At 43.6% G+C, this 26,601-nt stretch overlaps 1 protein-coding gene across 2 annotated transcripts; it reads left to right on the top strand.

The window, feature by feature from the left end:
* Window positions 1–7,921: 7,921 nt before the first annotated feature.
* On the top strand, window positions 7,922–23,991 carry DDX18 (DEAD-box helicase 18). Of its 2 annotated transcripts, XM_036858146.1 has the most exons (14): window positions 7,922–8,097; window positions 9,569–9,949; window positions 12,458–12,598; window positions 14,034–14,169; window positions 14,528–14,628; window positions 14,749–14,948; window positions 15,042–15,156; window positions 17,316–17,455; window positions 18,209–18,370; window positions 18,702–18,854; window positions 19,502–19,615; window positions 21,072–21,128; window positions 21,452–21,629; window positions 22,686–23,991. In XM_036858146.1, the coding sequence occupies exons 1-14, from the start codon at window positions 8,013–8,015 to the stop codon at window positions 22,826–22,828; spliced, it is 2,106 nt and encodes a 701-aa protein (XP_036714041.1). In that variant the 5' UTR covers window positions 7,922–8,012; the 3' UTR covers window positions 22,829–23,991. The 2 variants fall into 2 exon arrangements, with proteins under 2 accessions (XP_036714041.1, XP_036714042.1); XM_036858147.1 differs by lacking the exon at window positions 21,072–21,128.
* The last annotated feature ends 2,610 nt before the right edge of the window (window positions 23,992–26,601 follow it).

Here is a 26,601-nt window from a genome sequence, read left to right as displayed (position 1 = left end):
ATGGCCATAACCTCACGCCAAGCAAAGTCAATATTTTTTATGGCCTTCTGGATGAGCAACAATACTCCTTCCGAAATTGTTGCAAGGTTGTTCCTGTTTTGTCACTTGCCTTTACTGCCTGACAAAAAGTATGACATAAATAATATTTCTTGAAAGTCGCTATAACCCCCTGGTCCGTAAGTTGGATGAGCAACATAGTATTCGATAGCAGATGCACTACTTTGACGTTGGGATGCAAGTCATCCATGAATGGGAGGTGGCCCTGAACACTGTCGAACAGCAAAAGACTGTTGAATGGGACGTCCTTCTCCAAGCAATATTTCTCTACCTCCAGGATAAAGTGGTGGAAAAACCTCGAAAATGGTCTGTGTAACCCAGGCTTTGGGGTTACTCTTCCACACAACAGGAAGAGAACCCTTGGCTATATTTTTAAGGGCTCTTGGGTTCTCTGAATGATGAACTAAGAGAGGCTTCAGCTTCATATGGCCAAAGCATTGCTACCAAACAACAGAGTTGGCCTATCCTTTGCTGCTTTATAGCCTGGCATCAACTTTTCCTCCTTACTGATGTAACTTTGGTCTGGCATCCTTTTCCAGTACAGTCCTGTCTCATCCACATTAAAAACCTGCTCAGGTAAGTACGCGCCTTCATCAATAATTTCTCAAAGTGTTTCAGGATATTCCCGGGCAGCTACCATATCTACACTCGCTCCCTCCCACTTACTTTTACCTTGTGAAGGTTGGCTGTAGCCTTGAACTAATGAAACCAGCCATGGTTGGCATTAAAAGATGCACCCTTTGATTCTTTGCCATGTTTCTTTTTCAAGTCTTCATAAAGGCTTTTAGCTTTCTCTTGAATCAGCATTAAGCTGAGGGGGACTTGATGCTGATGCTGGTCCTGCAACCACACACTGAGAAGTTTCTCCATCTCCTCCCTCACTTTTCCACGCTTCTTTGATATTATTGTTGACATCATCGGCACAGCAGACTTCACATGTTCCACGATCTCGTCCTTGTTCTTTAGAACCGTGCCGATGGTTGAACAATTCATGTTATAAGAACGAGCGATGTCTACCATCTTTTTGCCTTGCTCCACTCTCTATTTTCACTTTTGTTTCCATCCTTATTGCTTGGCGCTTCTTAGCAGTACCAGCTACATCACCGCTGCTTTTACGCTTGCTTCTGGACATCCTGGGCTTGAAATAAAGATACTGTACTACGTACTCTATACAGTATTGTACAGTAAAGTACACAAAAGCACAACCACTTGTAGCAGATGCACGCACATGACAATGTACGCCAGACATGTGAACTAACTTGTGTGACTGGACATGCGAATTCACGTCCGCATCTTTGAAAATTTGCAACTTGGAGGTCAGTATGCAGGGGACTTACTGTATATGGCAGTAAGTATGTTCCAGACGGAATTTATTACTCCCATTACAGATCACCACCCCCACTCTACCCTCAATGAATACATCAACTCTATAGGTGACAGTTCTTCTTTTGATTAAATTAATCAGTAAATCTCTCCAGTTTTATCCTCCAAATTCACCCTTGATCCATACTTTTCTTTCCATTTTCCCTGTCATTAATTTATCCAACATAATTTAATTCAATTCACTGAGTACCTACTATGTGCTAGGCAGAGTTCTGGAACCGAAGGATAGTATCTCTGTCTTTAAGTAGCTCACAGGGTACTAGAAAGAAAGATATTCCAGAGAACACATTACCATCCAGGAGCATCAGTAGAAACACAATACACAGGCAGTTCCGAGGAGGGAGTGAGCAGCTCAGCCCACAGGGGTTTGGGGGAGCTCCCCAGAGGGGGGCTGCACTGAAACAGAGTCTTGAAGGATGAAGAGAAGGTAGCTGACTGGGGGGGGCGCAAAACTAAGTGGAGGCAGGGAAGGAGGGGAAGGTGTGCCAAGCAATGGAGACCACATGGGGGCATGAAACAAGCACCATGAAATCCCATCACTTTATTCCTGGACTAGCAAAACAGCCACCAGCCAGTCTCAATTCCCTCCCGTATCCAATTCCTCCTGAACATTGCTGACAAAAAAGTCCTCCAAGAGCATAACTTTGGTCATCCCCATTGCCCTTCTCAAGAGCCTATATTGTCATACATTATGCCTAAACTTCAGGCTCTTACTTAAGGACCTTACAATCTGTTTCCACATTTCCTTATCTTCCCTATTACTTACCCAACTGCCCTCAAAAACTTCTAATGACTCTACTCCTTTGCTGACAGGAGGTTCAACCCCACCTTACACCTCTGTTATGCCATTCCACAACCAAATTCTATCCATGCTTAGGACCCAGGTCCTGTGCCACCTGTTCTTGTTCCTCCTTTACCTGCTCCGGCTGCCAAGAATACTGGGCAATTAGCATCACAGACTCAGAATGTTATACAGAAAAAACATTCGCCCCATTTAGTCCATCTTCCCCATCTTTCCGTTGACATTCAAGCAGCAATCCATCCCTACCTTCACTCATTCAAGAGGTATTTGTGGGCCCTCTATTATATGTACTTCTTCTCAAACTAAATGTTCCCACTAAGCTCATTTTCCCTTTCCCCTTCCTCCTCTCCACCACTGTCCTCCAAGCTTTCTTCTCTTCCTGTATTCTATACAGCACATCTCAAGCTGGAAAATTCAGAAGCATCCTCTACTCCTCCCTCTCTCTTAACTCCCTCATCCAACTGGTCACCCAGTTACGTTAATTCTTTCTCAGAAAATATATTGAAACTCACTCTGTTCCAGCCCCATGATCTTCATAATGTCCCTACTGAACCATTGCAACACCACCTGATTGACCATCTCACCTCTATTCTCTCCACTGCTGTCAGAGAAGTCTTCTCAAAACAGGGTGTCAGACATTTACTGAGGGCCTACATAAATCCAGGCACTGTGCTGGCTGGGAAGTCTAAATGGGAAGGGAGACATCTTTGACTTCCCCCAAAAGTGTGAGCATGTTGACAGAGGGAGCTTTGGCTAATTTAACTTTATATTGCCAGCATATAGTCAATTACCTGTCACATCATCATGGATTCATAGATGCTAGTTTGAAAGAATCAGTGAATGAATGGAAAGTTCTAAATGTCGGTGGTCTCTAAAGATGAATGAAACAACACTCCTGTCTTCAAGAATGGAAAATTAACTGTGAAGTAAAGACCCAGACAATAGGTGTAATATAGGAAGGTAGTTTGATAAATTGCATGAAATCAGTTGGTGAAGGGTCAGACTTCTCATAGTTCTCACTGTAGTAAAGCAGCTAGGTAGAGGGTTGGGGGGTAGCAGTTGCTTCCCTAAACTCATTCTCTGAAAGTGGCCCATTTTCAAAATTCTTTTAGGGAAATAAGTTGACCTGGTGGTTGTTAAAATTACTATGATAACACTACCCTGGGAAAGACAGGGTAAGTAAGCATGGGAGGAGGAGAGATCTTCGGTTGTAAAATAAAGAACCAGTAAAAATGACATGTTAGGAAATAAGATGTAGAACTTACCAGGTTCTGGCTGGTAGCCACTACCCTCATTTATTCACATGGATTATTTAGAAAATGGCAAAAATCCTGGGACAGAAAACAGATATTAGTGGAAAGACTGGTGAAATCTGAATAAATCTGTAATTTAGTTAATAGTAATTTGCCAGTCTTAATGTCTTAATTTTGACAAATGTCTTACAGCTACATGAGCTGTTGACATAAGGGGAAGCTGAGTGGTGGGTACTATCATTGCAAAATTTTTGTAAATCTGAAGTCATGCCAGGACTTTCCCGGTGGTGCAGTGGTTAAGAATCCACCTGCCAATGCAGGGGACACGGGTTCGAGCCCTGGTCCGGGAAGATCCCACATGCCACGGAGCAACTAAGCCCATGCGCCACAACTACTGAGCCTGCGCTCTAGAGCCCACGAGCCACAACTGCTGAGCCTGCGAGCCACAACTACTGAAGCCCACGCATCTAGAGCCTGCGCACCGCAACGAAGAGTAGCCCCTGAGCAGCAACGAAGACCCAACACAGCCATAAATAAATAAATAAATAAATTTTTAAAATAAATAAATAAAGTCATGCCAAATAAAAAGTGTATTAAAGTAAATCCCAATTCTGAACTCTTATTTCCACAAGGTACTGGATGAGCAAAGGTCAGTCTATGATTCTGTCATCAGTGGTCAGATTGGAGGGCTCAGGGGGCAGGTAGTCAAAGGAAGGTGTCTTTTTGAAGTTCTCACTTTCCCCCACCAATCCCTATACCTTTTCAAGCCTCCCTCCCCAAGCCTGGCCCAAGCCCTGGACTCTCCCCTGCATAGCTGCTCTTGTGGTCCTGTACTGTTATTTAATGGAATACTAAGGCTTGTCTTTGCCAGCCTTTTCTCTGGCCTCAGATCTTTGCATGGCTGACTTTGGCTCCACAAAAATACCTCCCACCCTGAGTAGCATGCTGCCCTGGCCTCCTATCCGTCTCTCTCTATTATATGACATCATCTTGTTTTAATGTCTCTCCAGCATTTAGCTCCATGTAAAGTTACGTTGTTCGCTCACTTATTTAACTGATTAATATCTGTTTTACTGTACTACTGTACAGTAGTACCTCTCTAGGCACTTAGTCCCTCTCTAGGCACTAAGCTCCCTGGAAACAAAGATCTTGTCTGTCTTGTTCACTGCTGATTCCCAGGGCCCGAAACAGTACCTGGAACAGAGTAGATTTTTTTAAATAACAAATGAATACACTTAGAGAAAGGTTATATACTCTAGTCCCTAGAACCACTGCAATAATCATGACTTGGAGAATTGTGGCAATGCTCCCTAAAATGCTCTCTCATTTTCATATCTGTCAGTTCATTGAAGAAGACATTTCTCAAGCACCTGCCATCTGCTTAAGACAATACCGAGAACCAGGGTCAAGCCACATGAAGGGTGCAACACCCCACTTACTTACAGCAATGTAGCACTTTTCTACACACTAAAGGGTGGTTAACCTTATAGAAAAAAGCATTTGAAAGTCCCTAGGAAAACGTTTCAAGCATCCAAATGCAGTGATTAGAGAGTGAGTCAGTTATTTCTGACAAATTCTAAGGGATTTGTGAAATAGACTGATTTCTTTTCCCAGTGAAGTGAGGCTTTTTTTTTTTTTGAATGAGAAGAAATTTTGCACGGACAAATCTGCTTTTTATTATATAAACACTTGTCTAAGCCTTAAGGATCGCAAATGAAATTGAAAGAATGGTATGGGTAAGGAATATGGTCCATATTAAATTTAAATATTTCTAGTAGGCAGGTAAAAGACATCATCTCCACGCCCTGTTCTGCCTGCCTCTAGACCAGTGTACATGCACAGTGGGTACTGAATGAAGGACTCCACTCCCAGACTAGGGTGTTGTTCCTGTCATGGGCTTCCTTTCTCACTGCACAGTTTACCATGGTTGTTTTCCATGTAAGTTCTGTAAGCTCCACAAAGGCGAGCCACGTCGATCTTACCCACAGTTCTATTCTCAGAACTTAGCACACACCAATCACATACTCATAGCACAGATATGCTCAGAAAATAATTGGTAATAATTGAGAAATGAATATATTCTGGGGAGACAGACATCTGGGATGGGGAACCAAGGCAAAAAGTTCTAAAGGCATTTACAAACATATACTAAATAGATATTAAGATAGGCTCTAGCAGTGAGAGACAAAAGGATTTTCAGAGGCACATGTTTTTAATTGCCACCTCTCCAAACCTCACAGATATTTTCTGAAGTCCAATCCAGTGATACTCATTTGTTTACCAGACCTGGTCTTGGAAATTCACTCTGTTAAAACTCCTACCCCCAATTTTGAGAGTTGATGCAAGGTTATCACCTCTCATCCCTTTCCTAAAAGTCTAGAAAAAATGGCATCAATAGCCTTATATATGGCTACTGGAAGGTTGCCAATCCCTAAAATTAAGCACTTCCATGTACCTTAAGAAAATATGGAAGGTATTAGTTGTTGCACCTAAGAGTGATGGATGTGAATTTCAAAGTCACAGACCCAATATTCAGGTGTGTAATCATGTGAATATATGTTTATGTATATATAGAGAGAATTAGATATGTATGTATATTCTGTGCTCTTTCATGTGATCGTCAGGTATGACCACAAGAGGAGACACAGGAGAGGCTCACGAAAACAAAGTTTATTATACTCACAGGTACTAGAAGGAGGAGGCATGCCACACCATGCAGGGCCACATGGGAAAGCACCAGCACCCCATACAGGCAGAAGCGGCAGGACCAAAGGGAGAGCCTAGGCCACAGCCTTTACTGGAGGTTCCTCAGGAAAAGCAAAGCAAGGCAAAATAAACAGTTTGCAGTTGACTGGTTTAAGTAATTTAGGTGGGCTGTAAACTATAGGAGTGGTCCATAGTTGCTTGGTACCTGGCCCTGGGATGATTAAGGCAGAGGAATATTGCCTCTTGGGGTACACGGGCCAGATGGAGGAGGTATGGCTCTGCATTACTTAGTTTGCATGTTAAAGGCATGCTCCTGGCTGAGTCTTTTGCTCTCTCTAAAAATTGGCTAGTCCCTGGAGGAGCAATCTCTCTCCAGCCAGAGTTTTTTAATATGTCAAAACTTCACAATATACAAAAAAATTTTTAAATATAAAAAATACAATGTATATAGATAAATATATAAACTGATATATATCAATTTAACCTGCCATATATATATTTAAACTGAGATATGTGTGTATGTATGCATGTATGTATATCTGTGTGTCTGTGTCTGTGTGTGTGTCTGTGTCTGTGTGTGTCTGTCTGCGTGTGTCTGTGTGTCTATGGGTGTGTGTCTGTGTGTGTGTCTGTCTGTGCGTGTGTGCCAGTTTAAATTTCTGACTCATCCGTTAACCCACCGAATTAGTTACAACTTAAGCACATCATGGTTTGTCTCAATTTCTAGTCCAATTCAATGTGATTTCTCAGTCAGTTTATTTACATTCTGTTTAAACTCCCTCCCAAGTTTTCTCCCTTTCTCTTCTTCCCTATGATTATGTCTAATCCCTATGAGCTCATGCTCTGCCACTCCAAGTGAACAAATTATTCTAGCTTTCATTAACCCTTCCAATTATCGTTCAGCTCAAATTGATTATTGCCAAGGGGAATTTGAGCCCATTAGGACCAATTTTTAAAGAAAAATGTGAATTTCCACAAGAACTATCCCAAATTTTTAATGTTGATAACATTTTTTTTTTAACGTACCCTCTTCCACACACACAAAAATGTCTACTGGCCAGCCAGATTGTAATTTCTGTCCTGACTTCTGAAGGGTCTGTGGGTATGAGCTTTGGGGATTATAAACCTTCATTTTTCAAACTGCAGCCAATCCTTTAATAGACTAGTAAAATCAATTTAAATGCATTCTAATCAGAATATTTAACGGACTCAGAATTTAGGATGGGATGAATGGTATCGAAGGAAAAACATCAAAGTGAAACAAGAATTAGGGTATTGCTTTGAGAAATGTTATATTTATGTGTGGATTACTGGGTAGCAAGTGACATGGAAAGTGTATTTCTCACTAAGGAGAGCGATCAAACAAGTTTGAAAACACACATATACGAAATTCAGGTACTACTCAACTTACATCGTCCAGGATCCAAAGAGGGTAGGAACATAAGAATGGAGACTCCCTAAGGCCCTCTCCTCGGCCTTGATTTTTCCCACTTCCCCCGGAGAAGCTCACACTACCAAATGTCCCCAGTGCTCTGCAGGCTCGGGCACACCGGGAAGGAACACAGTGCAGAGCCAGGCCTACGTTCCCCTAGACGGCGCTGCAGAGAATCCGTTCTCCCAGGGTAAGACGGCGCACGCGCCCGGAAGCATTTCCGCTCCGGACCCACTTCCGCTCCGCCGACCGCGAGCGCTCCTGTGACGTATTTCCGGCTGGCTGAACTGAGCTCCTGTGGCCGGGAAGGAAGTAACGTCACCGGGGAGAGCAGAGAAGCCGGGTTGTGGCGCGGCCGTGAAGGCGCTTCACCGACAACATGTCTCATTTACCGATGAAACTTTTACGCAAGAAGATCGAGAAGCGGAACCTCAAATTGCGACAGCGAAACCTAAAGCTCCAGGGTGAGATGCGCTGAGCTTCGCGGCGGCCTGGGTTGCGGAGGGAGCCAGCACGTGGGCCGTGGCGCCCTGCGGCGGCCGCGGGGCCGAGCGGCGCTGGTGGGGAGGCCCTGCGGCCCCGAGGTAGCGCTGGCAGCGTCCCCGCAGAGCGCGCGTGCTTGCGGAGCGTGGAAAGGCAGCCCGGCGCGGCCTCCCGTCGGGCCCCGCGCAGATGCCGACTCTCCGCGTGGCCCCCGATCTGCCCTTTCTGAGCAGCAGTTTGTCCCTACAGAGTTCGGGCAGGAGGCCTCTAGAGTTCGTTTCCAGCCTGCCCCACTTCCACCCTCCCTTTCTGACTTCCTCACCACCTCTAGGGTCATCCCCAGCCCCCATTTCCAATCAGGCACGTGGGACTTTCTCACCTCCCCCCATCTTCCTTTCACATCATCTATCTCATGTCTCTGTTGCTTCAGAACAAGCTGGGTGTCACTCTTCACAGAACATTCCTGATAACCTTGCCTTCCCCTACGCACCTGCCCTCTGTTTCGACTCTTGAACTCCATCATTTTCAGCTCCCAAAGTGTCTTTTTGCACATATCATACGCATGTGCGTAATCTCGTGCCCTGTCTTCCTGTCACCCCTAACTTTAGGTTATAAATTTCTTAAGAACTTCTACGTATTTGCATCCTTAAAGACTTCCATGAAAAGCATTTTACCTGAATGTCACTTTTCTTTACCTACCTCATTTGCAGTCCTAACTTCCTGATAGTGGGTCAGACATCCTGAAGTTATGATAACCTTTTTCGGTCCTGTATAATTCGGAAGCCCCCTAGGGCAGTGTTGGAGGCATAATGCCTTACACTAGCTGGTTTTCTGCAGAGATTAGTTGATTGAAAGAAATTCTGGAGGAGAGAAGAGGTGTGTGGGTTTTAGGAATAATGTTTTTGAAGTTCCCTTATATTTCCATTTCCTATAGAATAACAAAGCATTGCTAACTACTTCTTAGTTAAAGGTAACAAAAGATGGTGCTTCTTCTGTGTGTAAACAGAAACTTTTGTAAAGACAGTCTTAGGCATTTATATATGATAAATATCAAGACAAATAAGTGGTTATATCAACAGAGTTTTCAATTCACTGATGTCTAGGAAAGTATATCAAATACCTAATATTAGAATGTATATTTTGTAAGTAACATTGGCCCCATTTGTTTATTTAACCTCACTGAAGTTTTCCTGATCCAGACTTTTAACTCCTTACGGACAGAGATGTGGTTTTTGAAGTTAAAAAATCAATGCAGCTTTCCCTTTTTTTTTTTAATTTATTTGTCCTGCAGTAGAACACTGTAAAATTGGAAGCTGTTTTAATATGCATGACAGGGAAGTAGAAACTAAATCCTTTCAGTCCTGGAAGCCGTGACATTTCTCATTTGGGATACCAGCGTTTCCAAGTAAACCTCTCCTTCTTTGTCACTGTGTGTGCTCTGTTTTTAAACAGGGGCCTCAGCTGTGAGCTTGTCAGAAGCTCAAAACGGAGATGTGTCTGAAGGAACAGTGGGAGGTGGAAAAATTAAAAAGGCCCTAAAACAGTCTGTGACTGTGGGCTTGTCAGAAACCCAAAATGGAGACATCTCTGAAGAAGCAGTAGTAGGTGGAAAAGTTAAAAAATTCCTGAAACAGTCTATGAATGCAGGCTGGTCAGAAGCCCAAAATGGAGACTTACCTAAAGAAACAGTGGAAAATGTAAAAGTTAAAAAATCCACCAAGAAATCTACCACACTGACCAGTGGGGAAGCAGCATTGCAGTCTCCCAATTCAGAATCAAAAAAGAAGAAGAAGAAGAAGAAAAAGAGAAAAATAGTGGATGATACTGGGCCTGGTATGTATTTTCTTTGAACTTAAGCTCTTCAGGTTTTCAAGTTCTCATTCTGCTTTTCCTCTCTTCTTCTTATGTCCACATGACACGCAAGACTCCTCTGTACTTACTGGCATACGAGAAACTAGCCTGGCAGCTAAAGCAAACGTTGGTGGGGGGGGGGGGGGTTGCAGTTTAACGTTTCTCAAAATACTGCTCTTCTTTGGCAGTTAACTATCTGAGCTTTTTATGATAAACAGAACGTACTATGACATAGTATTGGGCTGGCCAAAAAGTCCATTCGGGTTTTTCCATAAGATCTTATGGAAAATATTTTATGTTTACCTGTTTCCAAAGAGAATTATGGAATTACTGACACTAAAGAAATCTGGGCTGGTAGTAGAATCTATCTTCTTGGGTCTTCATGTGTCAAGGACTTTGCATTAGTGATTCTTCTCATTTACGTCTTTTTTGCCCCATTCCTTTTTCCTACAATAAATTCCTACCTTCGAAAGGCAACTTAGTGATAATTTGGATATGCAAAGTGTATAAAATAGCAGTTAGGAAACTTCTGAATAAATGGAACGTTAATTTCCAAGTGAGTAGAATGGCCAGGATTGGGGAGGCAGGGCTATTTTCTTTTGCAAGATTCTTGGATTGAATAAGCTTAGGTGAAAGAACAGGCATTTTAATTGAAATGTGAGCAAGCAGAGATTTCAAGACAGGATAGAACAGGTGTCAGCAAACTATTCAGCCTTCTGCCTATTTTTGCAAATAAAGCTTAATTGGAACACTGAGATGCCCATTTTTTTACTTGGCCTTTGTGGTGATAGAGACCATATGGCCTGCAAAGCCTAAAATGTTTACAGTCTAGCCCTTTATAGAAGTTTGCCAGCACTTGTGTTAGCATATCCTATTCATCTTTTGTCTGAAATAAAGGTTTCATTTAGAAAGACACTTTGAATTTTCCAAACACGCATGGCTGTCTTTTTGCTACCTACAGGCTATAATACATTTGTAAGTTATGGGAAATCGTTTAAACAGAAAGTGAAATAAGATAGAGAAAAGCATGAGGATTAGACATTACAGTTTTGATTTAAAGTGATTGTAATCCTATTCTAAAATTATTAGTGCCCTTAGGATTCTTGTTCTGAGTATGCCTAAGGAAGTGGATATTATTTCTTCTCTCAAGCATTGAATCACAGGGCTGGGAGTTTAAATCCTATTGGTAACCTTTAAGAACTATTTTAAGGAAAACAGAAGTAATAAGCTTTGAAGACCAGCTGATAATATCCATGGCCTTTGAACGTGTGGGTCCTGCAGTGTTGACCATTTCCCAGAAGGGTGGTAATAAGGTCCAAAGAAGAGGCCAGTCCTGGGCTACAAAGAGTCCTGAGTTCTGGTTTAGGTCAATTCTGTTCTAACTAGCATCACTAATTGCCATAAACTTGTAAAAGCCCAGCATGGTAGTCAACCCATTTGGCCCAGGGTGGAACATTTAAGAGCATGATGGGAGGTGAGACTGGGAAGGTAGTTTAGGGGACTATGTTACGAAAGTGTGGATGTAGAAATGAAAAGCCAGGAGGCCTTCCCTCTCCTCCCCTCACCACTTACATTCAAGGAACAGGCCAGTTTCTGTCGCCCTGCTAAGTAGATTGTTGCTCTTGCTTTGTAGTCTGCCTCTAGTACCATGAAGAAGAGCCTTTTGTGTTTCTGTTCCCCTTTAAAACAAAATTAGCTTTTATAGAAAATTTATGTTTAATGGCATAGGAGGAAAGACCACGCTTGTTATAAGTTTTTTTAAAAAACGTTAATGACTTGCCCTTGTTTTTCTCAGTGAAGTTTATAGAACTGGGTGTGATTAACATACTTAAATTGTTTAGTTCAGCTTATAAAAAATTTCTTGCTCACTTAAGATGGTACAATATATAAGTAGTAAGTCAAACAGAGAAAGAAATATTATATGATATCACATATATGTGGAATCTGAAAAATAGTACAAATGAACTTACAAAACAGAAACAGACTCACGGACAGAAAACAAGCTTACGGTTACCAAAGGGGAAGGGGGGGTGGATGAATTGGGAGTATGGGGTTAACAGATGCATGCTACCATACATAAAACAAAGAACAAGGATTTACTGTATAGCACAGGGAACTGTAGTCAATATAATGAAAAAGAATTTTTAAAAAGAATGTCAACATATACATATATGTATGTAGAACTGAATCACTTTGCTATATACCTGAAACCAACACAATATTGTAAATCAACTATACTTCAGTAAAAGAATATGTATTAAGAAGCCTAAAAAATAAAGTTTGTTGGCAAATCTGTGTGTCCCACTGGGTTTTTTAATATAGCCAGATTTTTTAATCAGGAAAAAGAGATTCTTAGCAAATTAAAACTGAAAATATGTTAAGCTTTTGAAAATACGCCTTTTTGCATCACACATCTTTTATTTTGTGGTCTCATTTGGTATTCTTATTTTAAGAAAAAAATTTGTGAGGGGTTTGTCCTTTAATCCAAAGATTCCAAAAAAGCAAAAACTGAAGACAAAGGAGACTCTGAAGATGGTGCCCAGGCTCCTGAAGAAACAGGAAACAGTGTGGAGAAGCCAGACAATGAGGACGATGACAGCGTGGTGCCCAGCCTGCCCCTGGGACTGACAGGTAGCTATCAGTGCTTTCCAGATAGATCTTCTCTAAAATGTCATGCCTCCTTGGATTATAGTATCTAAAGGTTCAGTTGTGGCATTTAATTTACCGGGAAAAGATAAGTATTGACAAGAAATGGATTTATAGCTAACTATTTTTATCATCCACATTGTGTGCCTTAGTTCCTGTTGTTTCTTTCTCTGTTTTTCCCTTTTCTTTATTTCTAACACTAAATATTTTGACATGCACACGAATAGCTCTTGGGGTCCTCTGTTCCTTTGGTTTGTCACTTTCTAAAGCTCACTCCATGTTGTAGTAGGAAAATCATTGGCCCGGAAGTCTGGAGCCCAGAGGTTCGTTACTGGCTCCGTTACTAAAAGAGAAGGGTGAAATTAACATTATTGAGGGGCTTGTGCCAGAGTCACCTCCTTTAGCCTCTATTTCTTTACCTGTAAAGTCAAGCGTTTAGGCTAGAATCAGTTGCTCCTAACCAGAAATATCTAGCAGTTGCTTGGGTTATTTGGTTTGGGTTTTTTTGTTTATTAAAATAATTGAGGCCCAGCACCCAATCTCCATAATCAAAATTGCAAAGGTTATGGCAATGGTTCTCAAACAGGGTAATTTTACCTCCCAGGTAGGGTGACCAGCTCATCCCAGTTTTCCCATTCAAAGTCCTGCATCCCTTAAACCTCTGTCCCAGGCAAACCATGAGGGTTGGCCACCAATATGTTTGGTTGTCAGAACTGAGGGCAGGCTACAGGCATCCAGTAGGTAGAGGTCAGTGATGCTGCAGGACATCCTATAATGCATAGGACAGCCTCTCACAACAAAAAATTATCCATCCCAAAATGTCAGTGTTGTCAAGGTTGCCAAAACTTGGGTTATAGCCAGGGCACGTGTGGGGCGGGGAGCTCCCGGGTGATCCTGATGCCTCCCCCTGCTGGAGAGCCACAGCACACCTGATCTGTGGGTACAGTCTAACCATCTGTGGCTACATCTGACTCTTCTCAGTTGTCTTTTTGGAGTGAGAGTTACTATTTTGATTGATTTCATATTCAGTTTTTATTTCACATTTCTTAAACATTTCATTTCTCTCTGAACTCTCCCCCAGCAAACCACCCCCATCTCTCCCCTCTCCCCTTCCCACCACCTTGGCATTTTCATTTCATACAAGTCCCTTGACTGTACCACCTCTCCGTCTGTTATTTTGTTACAGTATAGGCTCTGGACTTTACATCACACAGCCATTAGCAGTGGAGAAACTTGAAAAGTATAAGGTTTTTTTCTTGATATTATGGAATGGTTGGGGTTTATTCTTATTGGAAGAAGCTCTTCTAAGCTTGACACCAACCCAGTAATGTTTTCAATCAGCAAAACTAATTTAGGAAACTAGCAATATTAACTATTAAGAAAAGATAAATTTGCTAATGATAAACTATCTTCTCCTTAGGAGCTTTTGAGGATACTTTGTTTGATTCTCTGACTAATCTTGTCAATGAGAACACTCTGAAGGCAATAAAAGAAATGGGCTTTACAAACATGACTGAAATTCAGCATAAAAGTATCAGACCACTTCTGGAAGGCAGGTATGATTAACATTGAGGTTTGGGCATTAGTATCTCTATTTTTAGTGCTAGTAGTTTGGAAAGAAGATACCATTATGTTCTATTGATCTTGCACCGTGTTGGGTAACATACCCAACCTTCGTTAAAGGCTTTAGCTTATTTACTGATATTTGGAGAAAATTGTTCACTTCTGTTTTTAGCACAATTCTTATTTTTGAGTTAAGTATTTAACCCACATGATTGATTTCAGTGATAGAGAAGGTGGGGACTTCTTTCTTGTTATGATCTAGCCTCAGTGCCTAAAACATGTGTGATAGTACATGGTACTTGTTGAATGAGTAGACTAAATGTCTCTCTCCTTTTCCTTTTTATTTTTTAGGGATCTTCTAGCGGCTGCAAAAACAGGCAGTGGCAAAACCCTGGCATTTCTCATTCCTGCAGTTGAACTCGTTGTTAAGTTAAAGTTCATGCCCAGGAATGGTAAGTCTGTGGTCCCACTGTTTCTGCCAGTATCTCACTGGAAGTCTGTTGTAGCTGTTGGTGGACTCCTGGTGATAACTACAGTTGGACTTTCACTGTATATCCTGTTTTGCTTTTTAGGAACAGGAGTCCTTATTCTCTCACCTACTAGGGAACTGGCCATGCAGACTTTTGGTGTCCTTAAGGAGCTGATGACACACCATGTTCACACGTATGGGTTAATAATGGGGGGCAGCAACAGATCTGCTGAAGCACAGAAGCTTGCCAATGGGATCAACGTCATTGTGGCCACACCAGGCCGTCTCCTGGACCATATGCAGGTAAGGGAACACTATTGTGTGGTCCCCATCTTTTGTCTGTGTGAAACATAAACTTGACAGCTAACAGTTTTTCTTTGTCCTTTGTCTTGTCAGAATACCCCAGGGTTTATGTATAAAAACCTACAGTGTCTGGTCATTGATGAGGCTGATCGTATCTTGGATGTTGGGTTTGAAGAAGAATTAAAGCAAATTATTAAACTTCTGCCAAGTAAGTAGGTAGCATCTGCATGTGGTTTGCCGAGTAGCTGTTGGAAGTAGATGAGAGTTTTTCCTGTATGAAAACTACTAACGTCAGAATTTTAATTTGGCGAGTGAAGTGGTTGTGCCGGTCACCCTCAGATGTAGTTTGCAACATAAGCATCACTCTCACTAGTGACTTAATGCAGTGGTTTTGCCATTAGAGAGGCTGCGGCGCAAGCTGAACAGTCTTAACGTACGTCCTGTTCCCGTCCGTCCCCGCCACCCCATCTCACATCTCCTGGGTAGCCATCGACCTGCTGCCTTCTGTGTTACGTGTGAGTGGTACATACCTTGGTTATAGTACTTGAAACATTATAGACTGCTTATGTCTATAAAAACACCATGGTTCAGTGCATTATACAATTAGTTTTTTAATGCTTCATTGAGGTATAATTAACATAATAATCTACATATTTTAAATGTATGCTTTGATACGTTTTTGTCCTGTTTACACCTCGAAACCATCACCACAATCCATACAGTGAACATTTCCATAACCCTCAGAACTTTCTTTGTGCGCCTTTGTAATCCCTCCCTCTCACCGTCCCCCGCTTCCAACAGCTGCCACGCACCTCTCTCTCACAGGTGACTGTGGGTCTGCTTTCTGTCACTGTAGATCGGTTTGCATTTTCCAGGGATTCATATGAATTCATATGCAGTGTAACTCTCTTTTTGTCTGGTTTCTTGTGCTCAACAGATGCTTCTGTGATTCGTCTGTGCCGTTACACATATCAGTAGTTCTTTGCTTTATTCCTCAGTGACGTTCTCGTGTATAAATATGCCACAACCTGTTTATCCATTTAACTGTTGATGGACCACTGTGTTGTTAACGGTTTCTGTCTACTACAAATAAAGTTGCTATGAACATCCATCTGCAACTCTTTTTGTGGGCATATATCTCCTTTTCTGTTGGGTGATTACCTCGGAATGGAGTGGCTGGTGGATGTTTAACTTGTACCAGTTTACATCCCCATCAGCAGTGTATGGATTTCCAGTTCCTCCTGTTAAGTCTTGAAATTAGGTAGTGTTAACCCTCCAACTTTGTTCGTTTTCAAAATTGTTTTGGCTGGTCTTGTCCTTGGCATTTCTATATGAATGTTAGAATCAGTTTGTTAATCTCCGGGGATCTTGGGGTTGTACTGAATATTGATCATTGGTGGAAGACAATGTTGAGTCATTCAACACGTGAATGAGGTAGATCTTCGTTTATTAGCGCCCTGATTTCTCTCAGCAGTGTTTCAGAGTTCAGTGTACAGGTTTTTTCATATCTTTTGTGAGATAAAATTTTTCACTTAATTGTTTTCTTGCCCGATTGAGCTGGCCAGAACCTCCAGTATAATCCTGAATGGAACTGGCAAGAGAAGACATCTTTGTCTTACTCCTGATCTTAGGTGGGAAAGCATTCAGTCTTTCACCGTTAAGTATGATGTTAGCTGTAGATGCTCTAGATCTATATGCCCTATGTCAGACTGAGGGTGATCCCTTTTGTTCCTAGTTTGCTAAGATTTTTCTTAAATTAGAAATAAATGTTAAATTCTGACATGTTTTTTCTGTGTCTGTTGAAATGATCAGATGTTTTTTCTTTAGTCTGTTAATATGGTAAATTATATTGGTTAATTTTCAACTGTTAACCAACCCTGCATTCCTAGAATAAACCCCACTTGGTCATGATGCATTATCCTTTATATATATTTCTGGATTCACTTTGCTAAAACTTTGTGAAAGGTGTGAGTTGGGAAGTAAGCTCTCTTCAATGTCCTGGAGAGTTTATGAAATATTGATAATATTTCTTTCATAAGTGTTTGATAGACTTCAACAGCAGAGGCCATTGGGGGCTGGAGTCTTCTTTACATGAAGATTTTAACTATAATTTCCTTAATAGATACAAGGCTATTCAGGTTTTCTATTTCTTCTTGAGCAAGCTTTAGCAGTTTCTTTTTCAAGGAAACTGTCCATTTCATCTTAGTTGTCAAATGTCTAAAGTTGTCCATGATGTTCCTTTCTTACTATTTATAGTGATACCATGTCTCTCATTTCTGATAGTTCCACTGAGAGCATTTTTAGTTGTGAAGCAATTCTAAGGGTTCCCTGAAGGATCTGGGTCATGTTTATGTGGGTGTGTTTCAGCCCGCAGACAGACCATGCTCTTTTCTGCCACACAAACTCGAAAAGTTGAAGACCTGGCAAGGATTTCTCTGAAAAAGGAGCCCTTGTATGTTGGTGTTGATGACGATAAAGCTCATGCAACCGTGGACGGTCTTGAGCAGGTACGTTTTGTCAATACCTTCGATTTTAAGGGTCGTTGGTGTTTCCTTGCAAGTGTTTGGAGGATCGTCTAGAAAGCAAATGGGTTAATGAACTGAATATATCACTGCCAATTTTAGATGAGTAAAAAACATTTTGCTGTTTAATAATCTTTTGCGCTAAGATGTGAGGTGAGCTAGAAGGCGGAGAGGCTGGTTTCAGGCGCCTCACTGTGGAAATGAGGTGGCAGAGATCCAGACTAGCTTGATTAAAAATAGAGCTTAAGGTTGACTCTTTTGCTGAATGATCTGTTTCCTGTAACACTTCAGCTTAAAAACCTTTCACTGGTTGTTGAGTTTTTAAAAATATATTCACCCAGCTTTGTTATCATGTTTAGGACAGTGCACCTAAGCTGTGGTTATTTGAGGTCTTGCTGTTAAGGACCTTCTAAAAATGAAACATTGATACACTTTGAGGGTTCCAGTTAACGGAGGTATTGGTACATTATGATTACAAGAACTTAATAACCAGTAGTCTCAGAAATATGGGAAGTATTTAGTATCCAGTGATTGTAGCCAATAAAAGGAATCAAAAGAGTTAAAATTAGTCTTATTTTAGGAATGCATTGTTATAAAGAAGGCAGTAATTTTGCTGTAGGTGAGGCATAACAGTGTATATGCTGTATTAATCTGTGCTCTCCATCAAATTATATTAGTTGATGAAGCTGAAAATGTCCATTTGATTCTTCTGTGTCTGTCCACTTGCACCTCTCCTAGGGATACGTTGTCTGTCCTTCCGAAAAGAGATTCCTCCTCCTCTTTACATTCCTTAAGAAGAACCGGAAGAAGAAACTGATGGTCTTCTTTTCGTCCTGTAAGTCCGTGAAATACCACTATGAGTTGCTGAACTACATCGATTTGCCTGTCTTGGCCATTCATGTAAGTGATTATGATGAATTTATTAAAAACAGGTTACACTTATCAAGTTATATAGATCGTGGGGATTGAGGTATTGCTCTCTCCTCCAAACATAGTTCTAAGTCGTTTGGGCAATAGTGGGTGACTGACCCTGTGTGGAGGGAGCTTTGCTGGGGGTGGAGGGGCGGGGACCAGAAAGGAGGAGCGGACGCCATCCCTTGAGGAAATAGGACTGGTTATGAACTTGAAGTAAAGCAGGGTAATAGTTCCACGGTTTGGGGATTCTACATCGAGACCTCCCACAAACAACTTCAAGTTTTCTGTTCCAATGGATGTTTTGTTTTGATTCTAGGGAAGGCAGAAACAAAACAAGCGTACGACCACGTTCTTCCAGTTCTGCAATGCAGATTCGGGGATCTTGTTGTGTACAGACGTGGCAGCTAGAGGGCTGGACATTCCTGAAGTGGACTGGATTGTTCAGTATGACCCTCCGGATGACCCCAAGGTTCCCTGAGAAATACCGCATTCCGCAGAATACCCCTCTAGTGTGCAGTGACTGCAGGACTTCTCTGAGGCTGATAGCGTTCAGGGCTTTTGCAGGACCCAGAGAGGGTGTGTGCAGGGAGATTCGACAGGTGTCAGTGGGACTTACGTTAGGCATGTTATATGCTTGGAAGGATCGGTTAAGAGCAGTAGATGTCAGAAGGAAATAAAATTTGCTTACAGAGATAGATACCATTCCTTACTATATGTAGTAAAATAAGTTTTATTGGGTATTTCAACAGACAATAGATTATATAAATTATCAGCCGGCATTTAAATGTGTTTCCCAAAGCCCTTTTGAAGTTGAAGCACACTTAATAGTCATCTGATTAGGTCACAGAATTAATGTGAATGTTCTGTCTAGCTTTCCTTGGCCCCGGGCATGGCTGTGTTACCTCTGTGGGGACGCTCCCTGCGGAAGGAATGGGGGGCCAGCTTTGGGGAGCTTGGTCACGGGCTGTGTGGCGCCACTAGGTGGAGGTGGGGGCCGTCTCACACTGCTGTGCTGGCACACTGCCGTCCACTGCCGTGCAGGTTCTGGACGTGCAGATCGCCACAGGTTGCCATGGAAACCAGTGTGTTACCTCAGGCTTTCTCTCTCCACCAAAGGAATACATTCATCGTGTGGGCAGAACAGCCAGAGGCCTGAACGGCAGAGGGCATGCCTTGCTCATTTTGCGCCCTGAAGAATTGGGTTTCCTTCGCTACTTGAAGCAATCCAAGGTAAAGCCCTTCACTTGGAAAACCTTAAGCTGGGGACAGATTGCTCTCGGGAGGAACTGGTTACCGGTGCACATGGCCTTAAGCACCATTTCTCGGTGTGTCCGAGGAGTCCGGCGTCGTCGCCATGCCGTTCGGACAGTTGTTAGAGCAGCTTAGCGGATGAGATTTACGTGGTCGCCCCCAGGAACTGTGAGCGGGAGACTGTCCCCGAGGCCCCGTCCCTGAGCTCTGTGTCGCGCAGGGTGCGTCCCTGTCCCCAGTCTCCGCTCTCGTCCCCGCAGCCCTGTTTGAAACCGTCTCCACTCCTTGTGAGCGAGCTCCCTCACGCCGGTCATCTCTGCCCCTGCTCCCCCGCTGCAGCCCTTCTCCACGTGTCTGCACCTCGCCCCAAGCCCAGGGAGCCCATTCCCTCCTACCTCTTCCTCCTTCGGGCCCTTCTTCGTTGACTCCGTCCCTCCCTGGCACTTCGCTCTTTACCGTCTCAAGTCTCTGACCAAAAAATAACTTCAACCCTAAACCCGCTCTCCTACCACGAGGTCCAGCGTGGCTACTGCCTGTCGCCTTTCCTCAGTCTGCCGTTTTGAAAAGTGGGTTACATTTCAACTCCTCTGATTTTGGTCTCCAGTCCGCCCTCATCTGGCTTTGGCCTCTCTGTTGCCAGGTCTTGAGAATGCTTGTCAGGCCTTGTCTTGCCTAACATTTGCCTCTTCACTGGCACAGTGTCGCCTGGTGGATTTTCCTTCCCCCACTCCCCCATCGTGGAGCAGCTCCTAGGGATTGCCATCAGCCCTCGCACGTTTTCTCCAGATGCCTGTTTCCCGGCTCTCAGAGAGCCTCTGCTTCCGCTAGCTGCTGTCTCCTCTGGGAGGCCCTGCCCTCCTCATGACCCCCAGCACGGGTGCTCGGCAAGTTGTCTCGTCACTTACCTGTCTCCCCCAAGGCGGCAGGCTCCCTGACGGCAGGGCCCGTGACTCGGGCAGCTGTTCTTTCCCCCCAGCATCTAGCACCGGTCTCGCACTCCCCAGTCATCTAAGAAGTTCCGACTGGTAAGAAATATCCTTCCTGTAGGAGTTTGTGATCACTGTGACCTAGTGTCACAGACCCCAGTCACAGGGCAGTGTGGTGTTGGAGAGAAGGGCTAGTGGTTCTTTCAGCTGGAAGCTTCAAGCTGCTTCATCATGTTGCATCCACAGAGATCTTTATTTAGAGAAAAGGGCTTCAGTGGTTCATTGTCCCTGCCAGTTTCTCGCCTTTTCTTTCAAGAGGATTCCATAGCATGATTCATGTGCAGTCAGCAGAGGGAGGTTAAGCCTGTCCCATTGGCATTGGGAGACGAGGGAGCAGGTGTCTGGCCCGTGGGAATTCCACAGGCCTGTTCCCCTTCCGTCTCTTCAGTGCCTGATGAGCTGCATCAGAGCCATCCTGCTTTACTAACCTGCATGCTTTTGTTTTCTAGGTTCCTTTAAGTGAATTTGAGTTTTCCTGGTCCAAAATTTCTGACATTCAGTCTCAGGTATGCAGGGCAGAGGGGGAGGAAGGGTCGTCCCAGCACCACCTTCGTAGCGTCTCACTGACACTCTCTGTCCTCCGAGTCTCCCTGTTCATAAAGTGAGAAGTTCGGACCGAGCGATTGTTTCCGTGTCTTGTTGCGCTGGTGACCACATTCCAGAGCTCTCTACCTTGTTTCCGTCCGTATCTTACAAGAATTTTGTCGTCATTCTTAACTGCAGCCTGATTTTGCAGATATTACAAAGCTTGGAGCAAGTGTAGTGGAACAAATGTTTTATATGACGTGCTTTTTTATTTCATTAAAAGCAATATTTCTTTCTGTTTCAGCTTGAAAAACTGATTGAAAAGAACTACTTCCTTCATAAGTCAGCCCAGGAAGCATATAAGTCATACATTCGAGCGTATGATTCCCATTCGCTGAAACAGATCTTTAATGTTAATAACTTAAACTTGCCTCAGGTTGCTCTGTCGTTTGGTTTCAAGGTGCCTCCTTTTGTTGATTTGAGTATCCTTTTCTTTGTGGTTATGAATTCGTCCAGGCACTAAGGGACAGAAGCGTGACCGGGGGCCTTGGGGCTTAGCACTTGGGCTGGTGTGTCTGCTCTGGCTGAGGCCTGCAGGGCCCAGGCCTTCAAGCTGGTCACTGACCTCTTGCCAGTGCTCACGTGGGGTGGGCAGGGGTTAATTGTCAGCGTGGAGACTACAGAAGCGAGACAGTTCATGGCTTTAAAAAAGACAGCGGAATTTGAGTGGCAGACAGCAGGGGGAGTTGTACGTTGTGGGGAGAAGCTCAGAGGGGCGGGGCTTGGCGGTGTGTGGCTTCACTGTACAGGGTACACAGAGGAGCGGGATACCTTGAAGAAGCTGCAGACAAGATGGAACCTCTCAGAGGGCTTTCATCCTCTCAGTCATTGAAGTATTTCGTGCAAGGAAATGGCAAGACCAGCGAAAGAAAATAGCCTAAGTGCTACTCAAGATAAAAGGCAAAGGGAACACGTCCAGTTGCTTCTGTTGTGATACGTAATATGTGTTTTATTACACACTTTCAACAGAAGCAGCAGCCAGCTGGAGTGAGGCCTGCTCGTTAACACCGTGGTAGTAACTCCCACGGGGACTTGGAGGACCACCTTTGGGTGGCCGTCCGCATCGTGGGCATCGAGTCAGTGTCTGCTGTTGTGAACACATGTTGAGTCCCCGTGTGACAGGAAGAGCAGCTCCACTCGGTCAGGCACCTCTGAATCAGCTCCCAACAGAGGTGAAAGTCATTTTGTTTTGACACTGGGAGTATTTCTTAATGTGTTCCTACACACTTAACCGATTTACCTCTTCGGCTTCATTGCGTGGAAGAATAATAGAAGTATTACACTGGCCTTAAAAATCTATCTGCTAGTTTTATTCCACAGTCACGTGGCCACTGCTGATTGTCTGGAATGTTCGCGTGTGTTCGTGGCCTGGGGAGGGGTGGTGGGGCCCCTGGGGTACAGCTGGCTGGTTCTTCTGCAGACGGTAGACTGGAGTCCTTGTCTTTGTGTTGCTTGATTTCCTTAACGTCCCCCTTTAGACGTGAACAGCAACGACGGCAAACTTAAAAAAAGGGGCGGCGGCGGTGGCTTCGGCTACCAGAAAGCCAGAAAAGTCGAGAAGTCCAAGATCTTCAAGCACATAAGCAGGAAACCATCTGACGGCAGGCAGTTCTCTCACTGAAGACACGCCTTTGTCCTGAAATGGAATTTTTTTTTTTTTCTTGCTCTAACAAAGGAATTGTTGTTGCCGTAGGATTTGGGACTTGTCTAACGAGTATGAATGGACTTGGGGCGCCGGCACTGACATTTCCAGTGGGTCTCCTCTTCGGGGATATAAAACAGTTCAGTATTTCTTGATTGGCCAAGGACGAAGCAGGGGACCTTCTTAGTCTGTGTGATGATAGAATGTTTTTAAGTTTAAATCTTTTCTTCCCCAGACTGGTTAGTGTTGTAGTGTAACTCCTTTGGCACCTTTCCTTCCTGGCGTCTGAAGATGTGTATGGCTTAGGGTGCCGTGTCAGCTTGCCACACAGGGCAGGTGCCACACAGGGCAGCTGACACTGGACAGCTGAAATTATCTCAGTTTATTTTTTTGGTTTTGGTTGTTTCTTGGACCTTTCGTTGTTTCTTGGACCTTACTTCAGTAGTTTTCTGACCCCTCCTGAAAATGCTGCCACGTAAAAGGGCAGAGAGCTTTGGGAAATACCTAAGACGCACCTCCGGTTAAAGGTGGCACTGTGTTTTTTATATGTTGGATTTTAAAACAATGATCCTTTCTCCATTTTACTTTTTTAAGGGTAAGAAATACGGGTTGTCATTGTTATTTGAATAAAGTGCCCCAGCAGTCCTGACATGGAGGGTAGGGTGGGGATGAGATCTGAGAGTTTTGAGCCTCATTTACAGGTGTAATACTCTGCTGTTCTCCATTTGGTAACTTAGCAGACTTTTGTTTTTAAGGCACAGAGAATGGTGACACTCCTCAGTCAAACTTGTTTGTTTGAAGTGGTTTGGATTTTGGTGAGCCCTTCCAACTCTTCATAGTACTTAGAAGGCAAAGCATCTTTTTGAGAAAAATTGCCTCTTCCAGATCCATGAAACAAAAATAGATTTATGGTGAAAATTGAAAATGAACACACATCAGAATGAGCAACAAAGTCAGTGGTTTAGTCAGATGGGGTTTTTTGTTGTAGGAACTTTTGATTTCTGGTGTGTTTTATGTTTTATTTCTAGTGTGTTTTGTAACTACAGAATGGTTATTACATTTTGTAGTTATTTAAAACCAAAGTTGCTAGCATCATTTTGCTGTTGTACCAGTTCATGTTCATAGATTCCTATTAAATATAAGTATCAAATGTAGAAGAAACAGTCTGGTAGACAGCACTGCAGTAGGAAAAGAAAAGAATGATACACTGTTCCACACCTGGGCTGGACCACTGTCCCCCTAGCTAGACATGTCCCGGGTTTCAGACCTTGATTGCTGGACTTCCGGCATTTAATAACTGTTTCTCTTTCCAGTAACTATTCTTTTTTGTTTCAGAAATAATCATGTTTCAGAAAGTACACAAAAGCAAAGAGAATATTTAATCACTGAACAGAAGTAAATACTGCCAATATTTTGATACATAACCCTCCAGTGTTTTGTACACATACTTTTTCATTTTTTTTATCAAAGGTGTAGTAAGTCATCCTTACCCACTATTTGTAACCATCTTGTTTCATAACATTATTTTCCTGTGTCATTAAATAATTACATCAACTTTGTATCTCATTTATTACTATGCTTTAACCTTGCCTGGTCTGCCTGGATTTGAGTTCTGGCTGCCTGCGTGTCCCACACTGGCTCTCCTTGTCTCAGTGTGTCTAGTGCCTGTTTTGTCATTTGTGAGAAAAGTATATAAACAGGAGGTGGAAAGATTGTTCTTACTATGATAACGGCTTACTTCAGGACTTGCTGGGAGTCCTATGTGAAATTGTGCTGGCAGGCTGGTCCAGCCTCGGGACATCCAGGCAACCACACTTGACCAACCTGGCCAGGATTCACATGTGAGGGAGCGGTCACTAGAACCAGATACGAGGGCAGGGCAGCACCATCTGCAAGGCTCGTTTGCACAGAGAGAAGGCCCCCTTAGGTTCCTGTGCTAAGAACACAGCTGCTGGCGGCATGTGTGCGGCCACTAACTTGACAAATGGAATTAAGTGGCCTCAGCCAGGAAGGCCAGGCAGCGTGGACTTGAAGCTACGCAGATCACTGCCAGCAAGTAGAGACCTTTGGGTCCTCTGGGCTGCACGTGTGTCACTGCTATTTCTAAATTCATTTTGGTCTTAGCTGCCCAAGTTAAAGCTGAATTTGGGATATCCAAAAAAAGGATCTTGTTTATTCAAAAATACATAGTGGTGGGACTTCCCTGGAGGTGCAGTGGTTAAGAATCCGCCTGCCAATGCAGGGGACGTGGGTTCGAGCCCTGGGCCGGGAAGATCCCACATGCTGTGGAACAACTAAGCCCGTGCGCCACAACTACTAAGCCTGCACTCTAGAGCCCACGAGCCACAACTACTGAGCCCGAGTGCCATAACTACTGAAACCCACACGCCTAGAACCTGTGCTCCACAACAAGAGAAGCCACCGCAGTGAGAAGCCCACACACCACAAAGAAGAGTAGACCCCGCCCGCCGCAAGTAGAGAAAGTCCACATGCAGCAACGAAGACCCAATGCAGCCAAAAATAAATTTATATTTAAAAAAAAAAAATCGTAGTGGTTAAAAATGAGTGCTCTGGAACCAGAATGCCTGGGTTCAAATTCCAGCTCTGCCTCTTTTCTGGGCCTGTGAAATGAGTAGAACAAAGAAAGTAATAAAACCTACTTTGTAAGGTGGTAAGAATTGAATGCACTAACATATAAGGTGCTAGGACAGTACGAAGTACCTGTTAGCGGTCTTTATGAATACCTAAATCCTACGCCAAAGGCCTGCTGCCCAGCGGAATCAGGCACAAGGACTCACTGAGAAGCCTGAGCTATCTTGGGCCTTCTGGAGAACAGGCCAAGGATTTCTGACAGCCCAGGTCCCCTGGAATTCTGATCAGACCCAGGTTTTGGGAAGTGCTCCAATCCTGCAGTACCTTCCAAAGGCAACTGTCAAGGTGATTCATGCAGTTGTCAAGGCTGCTTTGTATCGGGTGTTTGGTGGAGGGAACAGTGACTTTGGATAATGCTAAATGTTCATGAATCAAGAGCCTGCTAGGTGCCAGGAACTGCAGAGGACACAGTTGCATGTGGCTGAGCTCCTCTTCGGAGCCTGGTAGGTCTAGAGAAGATAGATGTCGTAAGCAATTGTAATATTGTTTTCCAAGTCATGTGACATGCAGATATATAGAGAAATGTCCCAGCTATTTCTAAGCCTGGAAATTCTGCATCCTTGGGTTCGGGTGGACTTCAGCTGATAAAGAGCTGTTGGAACCTTCTCCACCTATGGAAGACAGGCTTCTGTTCTGGGAAGTGGGTTCCCAAATGCCACACAGGAAATGTGCCACATGAGAAACCCCAAGATTTTTTTTTTTAAGATTTTTCTTGCCCATGCCCAGGAGATGGTCCATATAGGCCTTTAGCAGGGCAGAGGACTCTGGATGATTCTCAGCAAGGCTAGGTGTGGGAACATCCAGTCTAGAGTACAAACACAGACAGTCTCTTGCTAAACCTTGTAGTGTTCTCGTCCTGTAAAGTAAAATTGCCAGACACAGGAAATGGCGTTAGTGTGTTTAGCCATCCACAAGGCAGGGTGGCCAGAGGAGACACCTAAGACTCAGGCTTTCCAGCAAGAAACAGCTGTGCCTTTGTCTGAATGCCTTACGTGGGAAAGCACAGTGCAGGACAGCACAGCAACCTTGGCCCCCATTCCTGCCCCAGCCAGCCAAAGCCCCGAGATCCCCCAGCAGTGCTCCGTTCAACTGGGATCCAG

Source organism: Balaenoptera musculus, chromosome 7, assembly GCF_009873245.2.
Source record: "Balaenoptera musculus isolate JJ_BM4_2016_0621 chromosome 7, mBalMus1.pri.v3, whole genome shotgun sequence".
Taxonomy (NCBI): Eukaryota; Metazoa; Chordata; class Mammalia; order Artiodactyla; family Balaenopteridae; genus Balaenoptera; species Balaenoptera musculus.
Note: the sequence above shows the minus strand (reverse complement) of the source record. Positions and strands in the feature narration are given on the sequence as shown.